The sequence below is a fragment of the Saccoglossus kowalevskii genome, chromosome 13 (genome assembly GCF_978046115.1).
Source record: "Saccoglossus kowalevskii chromosome 13, keSacKowa6.1, whole genome shotgun sequence".
In the NCBI taxonomy this organism is placed as follows: Eukaryota; Metazoa; Hemichordata; class Enteropneusta; family Harrimaniidae; genus Saccoglossus; species Saccoglossus kowalevskii.
The window spans coordinates 8,925,075-8,937,941 of record NC_140653.1 but is presented as its reverse complement, the minus strand read 5'-3'; the positions used below and the strand labels follow the sequence as shown (position 1 = coordinate 8,937,941).

Here is a 12,867-nt window from a genome sequence, read left to right as displayed (position 1 = left end):
TTTTCACCAGAACAGTCGTCTGTTATGAATGAAATGTCCGAGAAACATATTTCAAAAGATTATGCTTTAGTCACACTGATTCATATGGAAATATTTCTAAAATCAGTATTTATATTACGTCTTATTAGACATCTTTCTATTTTTTCCGGACAATAAACAAAACAATAGTGTTATGTATAAATGAACAATTGTTATAAATTGTTATATTTAATAGTTAGAACGCCCGTGGACGACTCAAGTTTCTCTCAGCTCTTTGTTTCTCCTGCCTGTGAATTAGACCGTACACTTTACTATAGGTACATCTTTAATGTATTCTTAACCAAGAGTCATAATATATTGCAGCTGCTGTGGGTTTGATTCCCTTATCACTAACATTATCATCTTAATCTCGTTTATTTCATAAAATCATAGGACAAATGTAGGGCGCAATTTGTTTGTATACGAAATTTATAGCGGGATAACCAAAGTAGAATTTTTTGAAAAAAACATGAGTTATAACTTGACAGTATCTTTTGGCTAGTATTTTCGAATTCACTTGTTTTGTGTGATTCGGTCAATGAAGATAGCGCCCTCGTTATTATGTGTTCACAACTGCCTCTGTCATGTTATGGTAACACAGCTGGACTAACCTAATCTGACGGCTCAATTAAAACCTCCGAGTAACTACAACGTCAGAAATGTTCAGAACAATTCATGTTTGGCATTAATTTCTTGCAATTAACTTATAACTATACTTATAACTCAGGTGTGTGACCTAATGTTTAGATAAAAATGCCTTATTTATGTTATGTAATCGCAATTCATTCTCATTATCTCGTAAAATGTTCATAGTGTATTAGCACTTGTTTCTATCTCATCATAAATATTACAAGTAAAACGTCAATTTCTAGTTGTGTATGTTTACCTGCTAGTAATAAAAGTATGATTCAGTTTCTCTTTAATAATAATAGGTTATTTTACTGAATATATTCAGATGTATCTTCCGCCCGTCAACTTTCGCTAATGCAATGTTACATTACAAACATCACTTGAGTACTCTTAGTAAATAACCAGAACGAACATGAATTGCTGATATTTCAATGTAATTTCTTCGTTTTGACAAAGCAATTAAGGTTAGCGTGGCGTGGTATAAGTCGCTCAAAGCACGAGTCATGGCGTGGGTTCGAATCTCAGCGCTGCCAGATTGTCGAGTGTTTTGCAAAACTGTCATTTCTGCAATCGTAATTCAACTTTACGATTTAATTTATCTGGATAACAACAAGTTCTGTTATTTCTTTGTAGCATAACATAGATAGCGGGATAACCAAAGTTGAAATTTTGGGCCAGTGTTTTATTCTCCTGGCAGTCACATGGCATAGAATTGTAGTACCACTGTTCAAATGCATTCCCTCACTCAGTGATACAGCGGTGTAATACGATGTTGTGGTTCATTACAAAATCACATCCATCATGGCGGCCCATTTTCTAAATGGAACTTCTTACTTTTATTTTCTATAGAGAATAGAGATCGTGAATCCTTCAATCTGATTAGTGGGAACGGCAAGTTATTTTAGAAGGGACCATTAGAAACTCTGTTGAGGGTGAGGTTTTGAAGAAATAAATCTTCTCAGGGAAAATGTAGAAAAGTAAAATTACAGAAAATAAATCTCACAATATTAGGTGAAAAAAATAATAAACGACGAACACATAAACTGTGGTTATTACTTGTGTGTTCGTTGCACTGATCTGCCACATTTATTGCAGCCTGTGCTAATTAAGTGCGTTACCAGAGATCGTATTTAACAGGGCATATGCAAACTTCTAGATAACGTTCATGTGGCATGAACTGAAAGCGTCAGCTGGGAGATTATTTTTCGTTCTTACAATGATATCATAAGAATAATAGTCAGGCCATGCGACCATTCGTATTGCCATGTGTTTCTTCAGCTGCTACCCTATTTGTGAAACAGTAATACTAAACTGAGTTATAAATCGCGAGATTTTAATCCGAATTCAAATTTGTGACTACTGGGCAATGCATTATGTAATGGAAGTGTGTGTATTGGAAATCTATTATCGTACCGGACGTTCACTGAATCGTATTAACCAATAATACTAAAAGTATGAAGGCGACGAAATGCAATAATAAGTCCACAGTAACAGCCACAGTTTTAGTTCGCCTACGTGTTACATGTACTATAATGCAATGAATAGAGCATTTATGTTCGTGCAAATATTCGCTCCACTAACAACAATGGTGTGGAGTAGTATTTGCATACATTTGTGTCATAGTGTCGTGATATAAGTCGCTCATCGCGCCTTGTAACAGATGTTCCAAGAGCCTGACCATAATTGTGACTGTTACACTCAAAATCAAAACAGAACGGCTACTCGTGCGATTAACTGTACTATTACATGTATTTGTACTGATAAACAGAACGGCTACTCGTGCGATTAACTGTACTATTACATGTATTTGTACTGATAAACAGAACGGCTACTCGTGCGATTAACTGTACTATTACATGTATTTGTACTGATAAACAGAACGGCTACTCGTGCGATTAACTGTACTATTACATGTATTTGTACTGATAAACAGAACGGCTACTCGTGCGATTAACTGTACTATTACATGTATGTGTACTGATAAACAGAACGGCTACTCGTGCGATTAACTGTACTATTACATGTATTTGTACTGATAAACAGAACGGCTACTCGTGCGATTAACTGTACTATTACATGTATTTGTACTGATAAACAGAACGGCTACTCGTGCGATTAACTGTACTATTACATGTATTTGTACTGATAAACAGAACGGCTACTCGTGCGATTAACTGTACTATTACATGTATTTGTACTGATAAACAGAACGGCTACTCGTGCGATTAACTGTACTATTACATGTATTTGTACTGATAAACAGAACGGCTACTCGTGCGATTAACTGTACTATTACATGTATTTGTACTGATAAACAGAACGGCTACTCGTGCGATTAACTGTACTATTACATGTATTTGTACTGATAAACAGAACGGCTACTCGTGCGATTAACTGTACTATTACATGTATTTGTACTGATAAACAGAACGGCTACTCGTGCGATTAACTGTACTATTACATGTATTTGTACTGATAAACAGAACGGCTACTCGTGCGATTAACTGTACTATTACATGTATTTGTACTGATAAACAGAACGGCTACTCGTGCGATTAACTGTACTATTACATGTATTTGTACTGATAAACAGAACGGCTACTCGTGCGATTAACTGTACTATTACATGTATTTGTACTGACAAACCGACAACTGAATTCAGAGAAAATGTCAAATTGTTTTTTTACCGATTAGAAAACATGAATACATATTAACAAAGAACAATCAAAGAAATAGGAAGGATATACCGAGGAATTTATTTGTTTATATTTTACACTATACAGATTCGAAAAAAGTATATTAAAAGTGTCTACATATATACAATAAAATAAAACATATGATATGGATATAATAATAAATACTTAACATATTTACATAGGTTTTGAAGAAATGTTGAGAAACCCGAAAAATAATTTAAATTGTAGAGTTGACACAGTCGTGTAAACAAACAATGTATTTCCACGTGCTGTATACGTCACTCGTATTCGTACTCACATACAGAGGTTATATACGATTATACTATTTAACACCAAATTTCTCCGAAAATCATATTTACAATTTTGCAGATTTCAGAATTTGTACCCGTGTATATAATATTTAAAATACGAGAAAGGATTAAAGCCAAGTTAACAAGTAAATGAGGTTCGACCCGACCACACAGAGGGCCACACAGCCTCGCATGCAGTTGGCCAGTCTACCCCCCCCCCCGTCTTCAAAAAAGAGGGCATTGGCACGCAAAACATGTTGCACAATATTGAATGTAATAATGAAATAATCAAGAAATCAACTGATATAATTATATGTATACTTTAAACATACTAATGGTGGTTCTACTGGTGGAAAGCACGTTTTGCAGCCAGCCTTTCTGACCGACAAACAATGTTCAACAGATTTGATGTCGCCAAAATGTTACAATTTGTTACTAAGTGTTACTATAATTTAGAACCAATTCTAAAATGCATGATGTATTTTCCATGTTTGAACTGAAGAGTTGAAAATTTTGGATGGAAAAATATTTTTTAAAACGTCAGTACGTCAGTATATTTTTTTAAAGGTTGTGACTGTGGTTGAACACTTTCATTAACAATAATTAGTTCGGCCGGTTCGTCCGAGCCACGATTTTAATTTCTAAGACCAGATCAGATAGAAAACACAAATTCTAATCTTCATATAAATTATTGATATGAATATGAAACCACGTAAACCTACTAATGTTGGCACTTGCCGCTGCAATATTTATAAAGATGGCGTGGACGTTTAGTTATAGTAATTAAACTTTGCGCTTGCATTACACCATGATTCAAATTCATATTCAAGGAAGAAGTCTTGATATTGAATATGCTTGGTAATACCAATAAAGTTCATACAGTCACGGCCGATTTACCAGTTTTAACTACGTGGAAACAGATCTCATCAATTGTTTTCAAGAATACGTTTCAAATAAACAAATTTTAAATTAAGTTTTTCTGAAATCATATGGTATTGCCATAGATTCATGAATTCTAAAATGTGTGTTTATTTGCAGTAAACCGTCCACACCTACAATCTATGCTTAGGGTTGTTTTTCCCAACAATGTAGGAGATCTTAATCACAAGTAACCGCCAAGAGTGACAGAGATAATGTCACGAGAATTGTTTTGCCCGCCCTAAGTTATCGTGTCCACTGTTCTCCTAAAATGGTAATCATTTCTCCTAAAAATGGTAATCGTGGCAACAGTAGACGCGATGACAGTAAATGAGAAAAGGGCAAAAACCAGTCGTACAACTCTATCACTCTCAACGAGATCTCGTTGACCATTTATGATTAAGGTGTATTGTCAATCCGCTCATCTAGTTAGTAATGCATTTTCTCTTGCCATTCACTTCAAATATCACGGTTACCACGGTAAAAGCGATATAAAACATCACTAGAATCGCTCCGTTCAGCCTATTTAAACGCCAACGAGATATTGCCAAAAAGAATAGCGGTATGAGTCCACTTGCCAACAATAACGACCCGGAAAATGCCACTCCACCTGAAACATCGATCGCCATAAGATGTTGGCCATTCGTTTTATGTGCGAGAGAATAGACAAACCAGGGGAGTCCGGCACATACAAGAATGTTGAACACGTTATTACCGAGAGCATTGGCTATGGCGATGTCAGCATGTCCTAAAAATGAAAGTTCGAATGTAAGTGATTACTAACTTATTCAAAGTAACTAAGCACACAATTAAAGATTGTCTCCGATGCCGTGCAATCAGTGTGAGAATGCGATGAGGAGGATTTCGCGTGTGAGACAATCTCGTCATTGGTCTACGTGATTTTTTTTTCTCAATCTCACTATGATTTTCGAATTTATAAGAAAGAGCCATATTCAAGATGGCGGCGTCCATATAGTAAGTTAATATAGGTTAATTAATCGCATGTATTTTATTATCTCTTGTACGCCACCTGAGTGTGGGGTTAATAACAGGGTGACATCAATGATTGATAGAAGCCGGCGTTGGGGGCAGTAAATAAGCTATTACTAAAACATTTCACACAGGGAGAAATCTACTACATTCTACGGCATGTTATTCTCGGTAAAGATTCGGCGGTAATCAAACAATAGAGAAATACTGTGAATTTAACGTTGATTATACTGACGAGAGTCCTTTTATAAGGGGACTCTAATACTGACCTTTCTGCAGCGCCACCACACTGAGAACTATTGTAGGCGCCGAAGCTCCGAGAGTACCAAACGTCAACCCCATTACAGTATCGGGTATTCCCAATACTTCAGCTGAAATAAAAACATTCATTTGAATATGAAATAGATTTAATATTAGATAGATATACATGTAATAGATTTCGCGGTTATGTTGACACTAACTACACGATAACGAACGCTAGAGACGAAGTAGGCACGTTTGCGGCAGTCACGTGTTTTCTCGTCGCTGCCAATGAAACTCTTTTCTTTGGCGACTATTTAACAGAACAGAAACTTAATAGACCTTTAAAAAAATATATTTCTTTTTTTAGAATGTCCAAAGTGCAAAAATGGTTTAACCATTAACATTATCAACTAGCTAGTTACTTACCGGTGATGTTTAACATAAGCAAGAATACCAATGTGAAAAACACCAACCACGCCACTGACATCACTATTGCTAAGGGATACCATTTTCTCCAGCGCGGGTTATGACAATCCGGAATTGAAATATAGAGGGCAGCGCTTACTGGCGCGTCGAATACATAGTACACTTTCCCCAATTTACTTTTGGGAAAGTGATGTAAATAATGTACATAATGTCCATCTTCTCCCTCAGTGGCTGCCTCCTCGAACACATCCATAATAGTTTCGTCAGTGTGTGATTCGGCGAACACACTGTGTTCAATAATGTGCTGTTTTTCTCCTTTTTCGAACTTCTTATAACAACACTTTCGGAAACTCGCCTCAATACGTTGATTAAACACAACGACCACCACGTAGACAACGTAGAGGAACAGCAATATGGCTGATTCATACCTGGAAGGAAAATAATTCGATTATATGCAAAGGTTCATTTTGGTAATTGAAATAATTACGTGGTGCACTGTTATCTTAAATCATGTCACCTCACTGTAAATTGTACCGCACTGAACCGCCCCTAAGAATGCACCAAACCGTGTGTCTAGGCGTGGATAAGCAATGAAATGCGAAATGAAATATAGTTATCGAGCCGCGTCGTGTTGGATATGGAAGCGACGCATGCAAAATAAAATGTGTGTATGCATTTAGAGGCTCTTTTAAATGCCTTTGTAGAGCGTGCGTACCCATGCTCCAATTTGAATGACACCCCTAAATATTGTACTGTGTATACCACTTACCAGTAAACAACCCCGTCAACTAAAAAAATCACCATAGGGATTATACTGATACTGTACAGTAAGGTATCTCTCACAATCGGCCACCATTCCAGCAATGTCTGTAAGAAAACGTTAGAATTATAAACGTAAATTGGATTCAGTGCGAAGATGGGAGTGATCACAATACATCACCAGATTGTAATAGCGGTTTAGGTGAGAAGCAAATCAATATCGGCTATATGTGTTTTGATTTGCTATGGTTCCCCTTTGAAATCGGGAATGGGTACCATGCGGAGGTCATGCGCGAGACAATATATCATCCGCCATATATATTGCTGACTATAGATATAAACTCTAATATTGTTTAATTTGTTTTCAAAATGATAGCTTACAGGTGTGCATGTGTATGATTATATGCATGCATGGAGAATGACTGTTACTGCCAAAGCTTATGGGATCAATCGAACACACAAAGTGATGACGTGCAAAGACGACGTCCATGCTTAATATGGAATTATGGGTTATGATGTCACTACTTGTTGTTTTATGAAAAAGGAAAGTAGAGGTATGATGAACTATGTGAATAACATGTCAACTATTTTGTTTATTTAGCGCTCCATGACTAAATTACTAGATAATTCAATCAATTTTCAAGCATTTTATTTTAGTCCAATCTCCAACCCCGATATACAAAAATAAATGCAGTGCTAGAAGAGCCAATTTAGTTATTATTCTAATTTTATTTAGAAAATGTATAGAACAAAGCCACGCGACATTTCCTAGTGTCTAAGTATCTGTGAACTTATTCATGGATATTGTTATTATCAATTATTTTTAAAATACATTTTTTGAGAAAATTGGCCGAATATTAGTTTCTATAAAATAAAGCTAACAATGTTATTTCTAACCTTTTTTAAATTCGGATTTTTCAAACAAATTTAGAACTACTGAGTGTTCCATGTCTGTCATAATATAGACGTGTTCAACCTATGTCACCCCAAACAATGTGAAACTATGACGATACGTATATATTTACTGTGAATATGGCCGCCATTACTCTTGTAAATACGTCAAATGTACTAAACAATATCATTGTATCTCAACCTTTGGAGTTTTTAAAGCGTTATTTTACAAATGAATGTCTACTTGTAACCGTACAGTAATCTTTTTATAATTCAATAATCTTTTTAATTCACTATTATCGTTACTGAGTTATATACAATATGCATGCAACTCATTCATATTTACATATTTTACGAGAAAAAATGATTTGTTGTCATATGCAAAATAATCTAAAAACGGCCATTTTGGAACATTATATAGGAATATATGTGAATACTGTATTCCATGGAGCTTATAATAAAACTCAAATAATACTAAAATTTTTCCTGACATCCATATGTATCCCTCATAACACTACATATCATGTTTCTAGCTTAGGTCTGATAGGTGACAAAACACAACTTTGAGATATGATCATGAAGGAATGTTTCTACTTTAGGAACCAATTCTTATCCATAACACAAACACAAAATATTGATCAATTTTGTTAAAAATTTAGTTCAGTGACCATATATTTGTATTTCCGAATTGAACATTACAGTAATTCAACCCCTCTTGCTGAATTCGGGGATTTTTGAATATATTTTTTAATTGTAGCGATCTACTTTAAATCACCGACTGCTTTCTTGTCACACACGCCATCCTTCCATATACCAGTCACCGCAATAGCTGCACGAGTAAACCCGTGGCCATGGTATTGTATCTCTCTTATTAACAGTTGTTTGCTTGAGAAAAGCGAACTGTCTGTCGAATATGTGGCTGGACAAACATTTGTTCGATATTTTTGCTAAAACGATCCGTACTTTATTCCTATTCTACTAGTGTCTTTGTATATTCAATTAACACAGACGAACTTAACATTTTCCGGCCATTTCACCTATAATACTCGTTCTGACACACAAAAAGACATGGATTGCCCGGTGTATTAAACACGTGACGACAGGTGACATACCGATGGCGATAAGAATGCGCATATTCCAACTATGAACATCAAAATGTAGGCAGAACCAACAACTGTCCCAAAACCAACGCCTTTGCTACCCGTAACTGTGCCTAGAAATAAATAAAAACATCAATGCTAAACATATACATGTAATCAAATATAACATCTAAGTATTTACACTGGTACCACACAAAACAAAAACTTGAATATTATAAGCAGTGTTTGATTATGTACATTTGACAAAAGTATAATATACTCAATAATATACTCAGTAGAGGAAAATTTAGTTCAACTCGTAAATCAAAAAATGTCAGCTACAATTAGCTGGCGTTTATACTCAAAACCTGAAAGTTGTCGCCCACGTCGTGTTAGATATGGGTCTCGCGAGATTTATACAACGCTTGTAAAAATAGATTATTTGTTTACGCAAAATTCCAAAGCGCCACAATACAACAGTTGCGCTTTAGTAACCGCCTCAACTAAAACACATTTTAAAAACACTCAAAATACGATAATTTAGCAATAATTGTACAAACATAGTTAGAGAAGAATATAATTTTGTCCTTGATGTAGTCTATCGAATGTTTATTTTTACGTTCGGTAAAATAGCTTGGTAGTGTTGGTTTGAAATAACCACACGTATGGAGAGATCAATGGGTCAAATGCAAATTTGAGATTTGAAATAGGAATTAATGTCACAATGACCTTGCGAACAGTATCATACATATGAATGTTAGTTGTTTATTATTATCAAACACTTAAACTTATCTATAATAGTATTTCTAATGATATCCAACTGTAACATACATATCGTTTATACCGGTATGTCAACTATCGTAAATTGCAATTGTTTGTAAACCCAGGGGAATCCAGGATTGTCACCAAAACGATCGACTGCTATGAGTGAAATGTCAGACAAATATGCTATAGTAACATGGATTCATATGGAAATATTTCTGTAATGTCCATGTAATATATCACATCTTCTCAGACATCTTTCTATTTTTTTTTGTTCCGGTTAAAAACAACAAAACAAAAGTTTGTGTGTAAATCAACAATTATTATAAATTGGAATAGGAATACCCGCCGCCGACGTTTGTTTCTCGTGCCTATGAATTAGACCGTACTCTTTGTCAGAGGTGTCTCTCTAATGTATTCTTAACCAAAAGTCATAATATATTGCAGCTACAGTGTGATTTCCTTATCATCATCGTTATCACTTTCACCTCTTAGTAGTTGTTTTCATAATTGATAATATCACGAACTTAAAAAAAATAAAAAAAATAATTGTACTAGAAACAATAGTTGAGGCAATTGAAACTGTGAATTAACAGCTGTTGGTCACGCAAACGAAAATTTGATTGACGCCTACACGGAGCCGACTTTACTTAACACGTGTAGACGGAGACGCGCCACGTTGGCGGATCGCACGTAAGTGAATTGAGTCATGGCTTTGCACGAAATTCTAGTGCAAGCGAGATGACCATCTCCCTTTAAAATACAGTGTGAATTATATTATTATATAACTACAGTATTGCTAGTAGTCAATAACGGATTATATCATTATTAAAGCAATGGTGGTGGCACAGGGGGGCAGAGGGAGCGGTCACCCCTCTAACAAATGTTTGGGTTGTCGCCCCTTCAAAATCAAGCTGATACCCCTTGTGTCAGCCAAATTTGACCCTCAAAATGTAGGAAATAGCGTTTCAGAGGGTCCTCACTCTTTTAATTTCGAGACTGCCAGTTGGCAGATGCTAATTACCATGGATACGTACTAATCGTGGTGATGAGAACTTCTCCTAGTGATCCACCCACAGCAACGAACGTTGTCCCGGCAATGTTCTTCGATATTTTTAATTCTGTAATGTGCAATTATAGATGTTATGTTAGTTTTAAAAATGTAGAAATGTAGTTTTTCTCGTGTGACTGCTGCATATATAATATGGAACAATTAACCATATAATACCAATATGACCTGTACACAGTATATAATGTAGATATTAGTGGGGGCGTTCTAATGAACGTAGTGTTTATCTGATCTACAGCAACTTGAACAGCACAATTTACATTAATTCACCCTGAAGCATTATTTGATACTGTCAGACGTGGCATTGTTGCCTTGGTAAATGTGTGACAACTGTTACGTGAAAGTAGACGGCTGTCACGGTATCAGTCTTAAGCTCAGTTAGTATTTTTGCCGAACACGCTAACATTGAAAATAAAGTGGTCTGTGTTTACCTGTAAAACATTGTCAGCTTTCAATGCTCTTTAATCGTTTTTGTTAATTAACACAATTCTTATATAAATTTTCCCGTGGAAATAGCTGAAACTGTTATCTCTAAGTGCACTGCTAGTTCACTTTTTACATACTAACAAGGCGTTAATAAAATGGCAGATGCCAGAACGAGTTCGTGCCGATACCATGTTGTAGATGGGTTAAGCCACATCACTTTACGAACACGTCGTTTGCCATTATAGATGAGTGCGTTGACTATTCTCTTCGATATGGTTCAATGAGTACTTTGACTATTCTCTTCGATGTGTATTTATCTTTTGCATATAAATGTTCGGATATGCTTGGAGACCGGAGACATATCAGGCTTCCGGTCTTAATGAAATGTGTTTTACAAAAACAACTTTCAAACATACTTCTCGTCGATATAATCGTACCGATATAGAAAGTTTAGTACATAAAAACGAATTGTGTTCTGACAATGGGAATATGCATTAAAACACCGGAAAACCCGCGATTTGAAACAATATAGTCTATATATATTGTGTACACATCTATCCTACAGGTCCCGAGTCGCCGTACTTTTTCGGCTTTACGAATTGTGGCCGTATTCCGTGTGCGTGCCTCTTTTTCCGTAGTTCTAAAACCGTGAACTCTGATCACGAGATTTTCGACTTGAGAAAAAAGTAAAACAACGATTTTTCCATCACGAGAAATATTATAAAAAGAATCACGCAAACAATTCTGTGGTTACGAAATCAAAATAATGGTAATTGATTTAAATAAACCTACCTATACACATGGCCTCGATGGCAGGTATGAAATATCGAGCGGATACAGTGTTCATCGCAGACACCATATACAGAACAACCAAAATTGGTATCACAACTGCGCCATGTCGTAGTTGCTGGGCGGTAAATAATACAGCCGATGTAACATCTGAAGGCCCTTCTTCGACACAGTCATTACTCACCGAGTACGAGATGTTGGTCAAAGCAGTCGATTGATTCATTATTTCAAATGAATATTGATGTTGTCACATTACTTGGATGGAATTGTCATCTTCCTATATCACAAGTCTATTCCACTGCATGTTTTATCTTCCAACCATTTTGACAAAATGCTATTTTTGTACCATGAATATCGTAATGCGTGCATAATCCTCAGAGCAAAAAGTCAGGTAGGGAGTGTACACAAGGCAATACTTCGGGTTCTGCTGTTAGAAACTTCCAAAGCAGGCGATGAAAAAATTCCACAACGCTCCGTGTAGAATTGTGTTTTTATCGTGACGAGTAGAGCTCGGAAACTCGCGCGCCGGAATGACTCGGTCACCGTTGAATCCAGGGTACAATGTGTACCAGCTGAAGTAGCTTATAGACATCTGCATAAACTACAAATATTGCTATAAACTAACAATTAGTCAATTGTTTTAGCGTATTACGGGCACCAGCTGCCGCAAATAAAAACTCCTTATTTGACATTGTTGTTGAATAACAATTTTCATCTTTCTGTCAGCCCTGTATAAAATTTTATATTTTCTCCAGTCCTATTGTATAGGCAATACAAAATAACCAATGTAAAGCTCACATCACGCCAGATTAGAAATTATGACAGCTGGCATGTTTTGTGTTGATTTTCAACAGACGAAATAATAACGGATTATATTGAGT

At 35.8% G+C, this 12,867-nt stretch overlaps 1 protein-coding gene across 1 annotated transcript; it reads right to left on the bottom strand.

Annotated features, from left to right (window-relative positions):
• Positions 1-3,381: 3,381 nt before the first annotated feature.
• On the bottom strand, positions 3,382-12,531 carry LOC100367550 (sodium/potassium/calcium exchanger 5-like). Its single transcript, XM_002741688.2, has 7 exons — positions 11,990-12,531; positions 10,740-10,823; positions 8,974-9,074; positions 6,981-7,078; positions 6,212-6,639; positions 5,812-5,913; positions 3,382-5,300 (listed from the first exon to the last, which is right to left on the bottom strand). Exons 1-7 carry the CDS (start codon positions 12,207-12,209, stop codon positions 4,978-4,980), a joined length of 1,356 nt encoding a protein of 451 aa, XP_002741734.1. The 5' UTR covers positions 12,210-12,531; the 3' UTR covers positions 3,382-4,977.
• Positions 12,532-12,867: the final 336 nt, after the last annotated feature.

Bases quoted from the DNA above. Each gene is read 5' to 3' on its own strand.
- LOC100367550 (XM_002741688.2), bottom strand. From the start codon at position 12,209: ATGAATCAATCGACTGCTTTGACCAACATCTCGTACTCGGTGAGTAAT. The intron at 6,640-6,980 runs GTAAGTGGTATA...TTTTCCTTCCAG, and splicing joins GTTGACGGGGTTGTTTACTG to GTATGAATCAGCCATATTGC. The intron at 5,301-5,811 runs GTCAGTATTAGA...TTTCATTTTTAG, and splicing joins TGTGGTGGCGCTGCAGAAAG to GACATGCTGACATCGCCATA.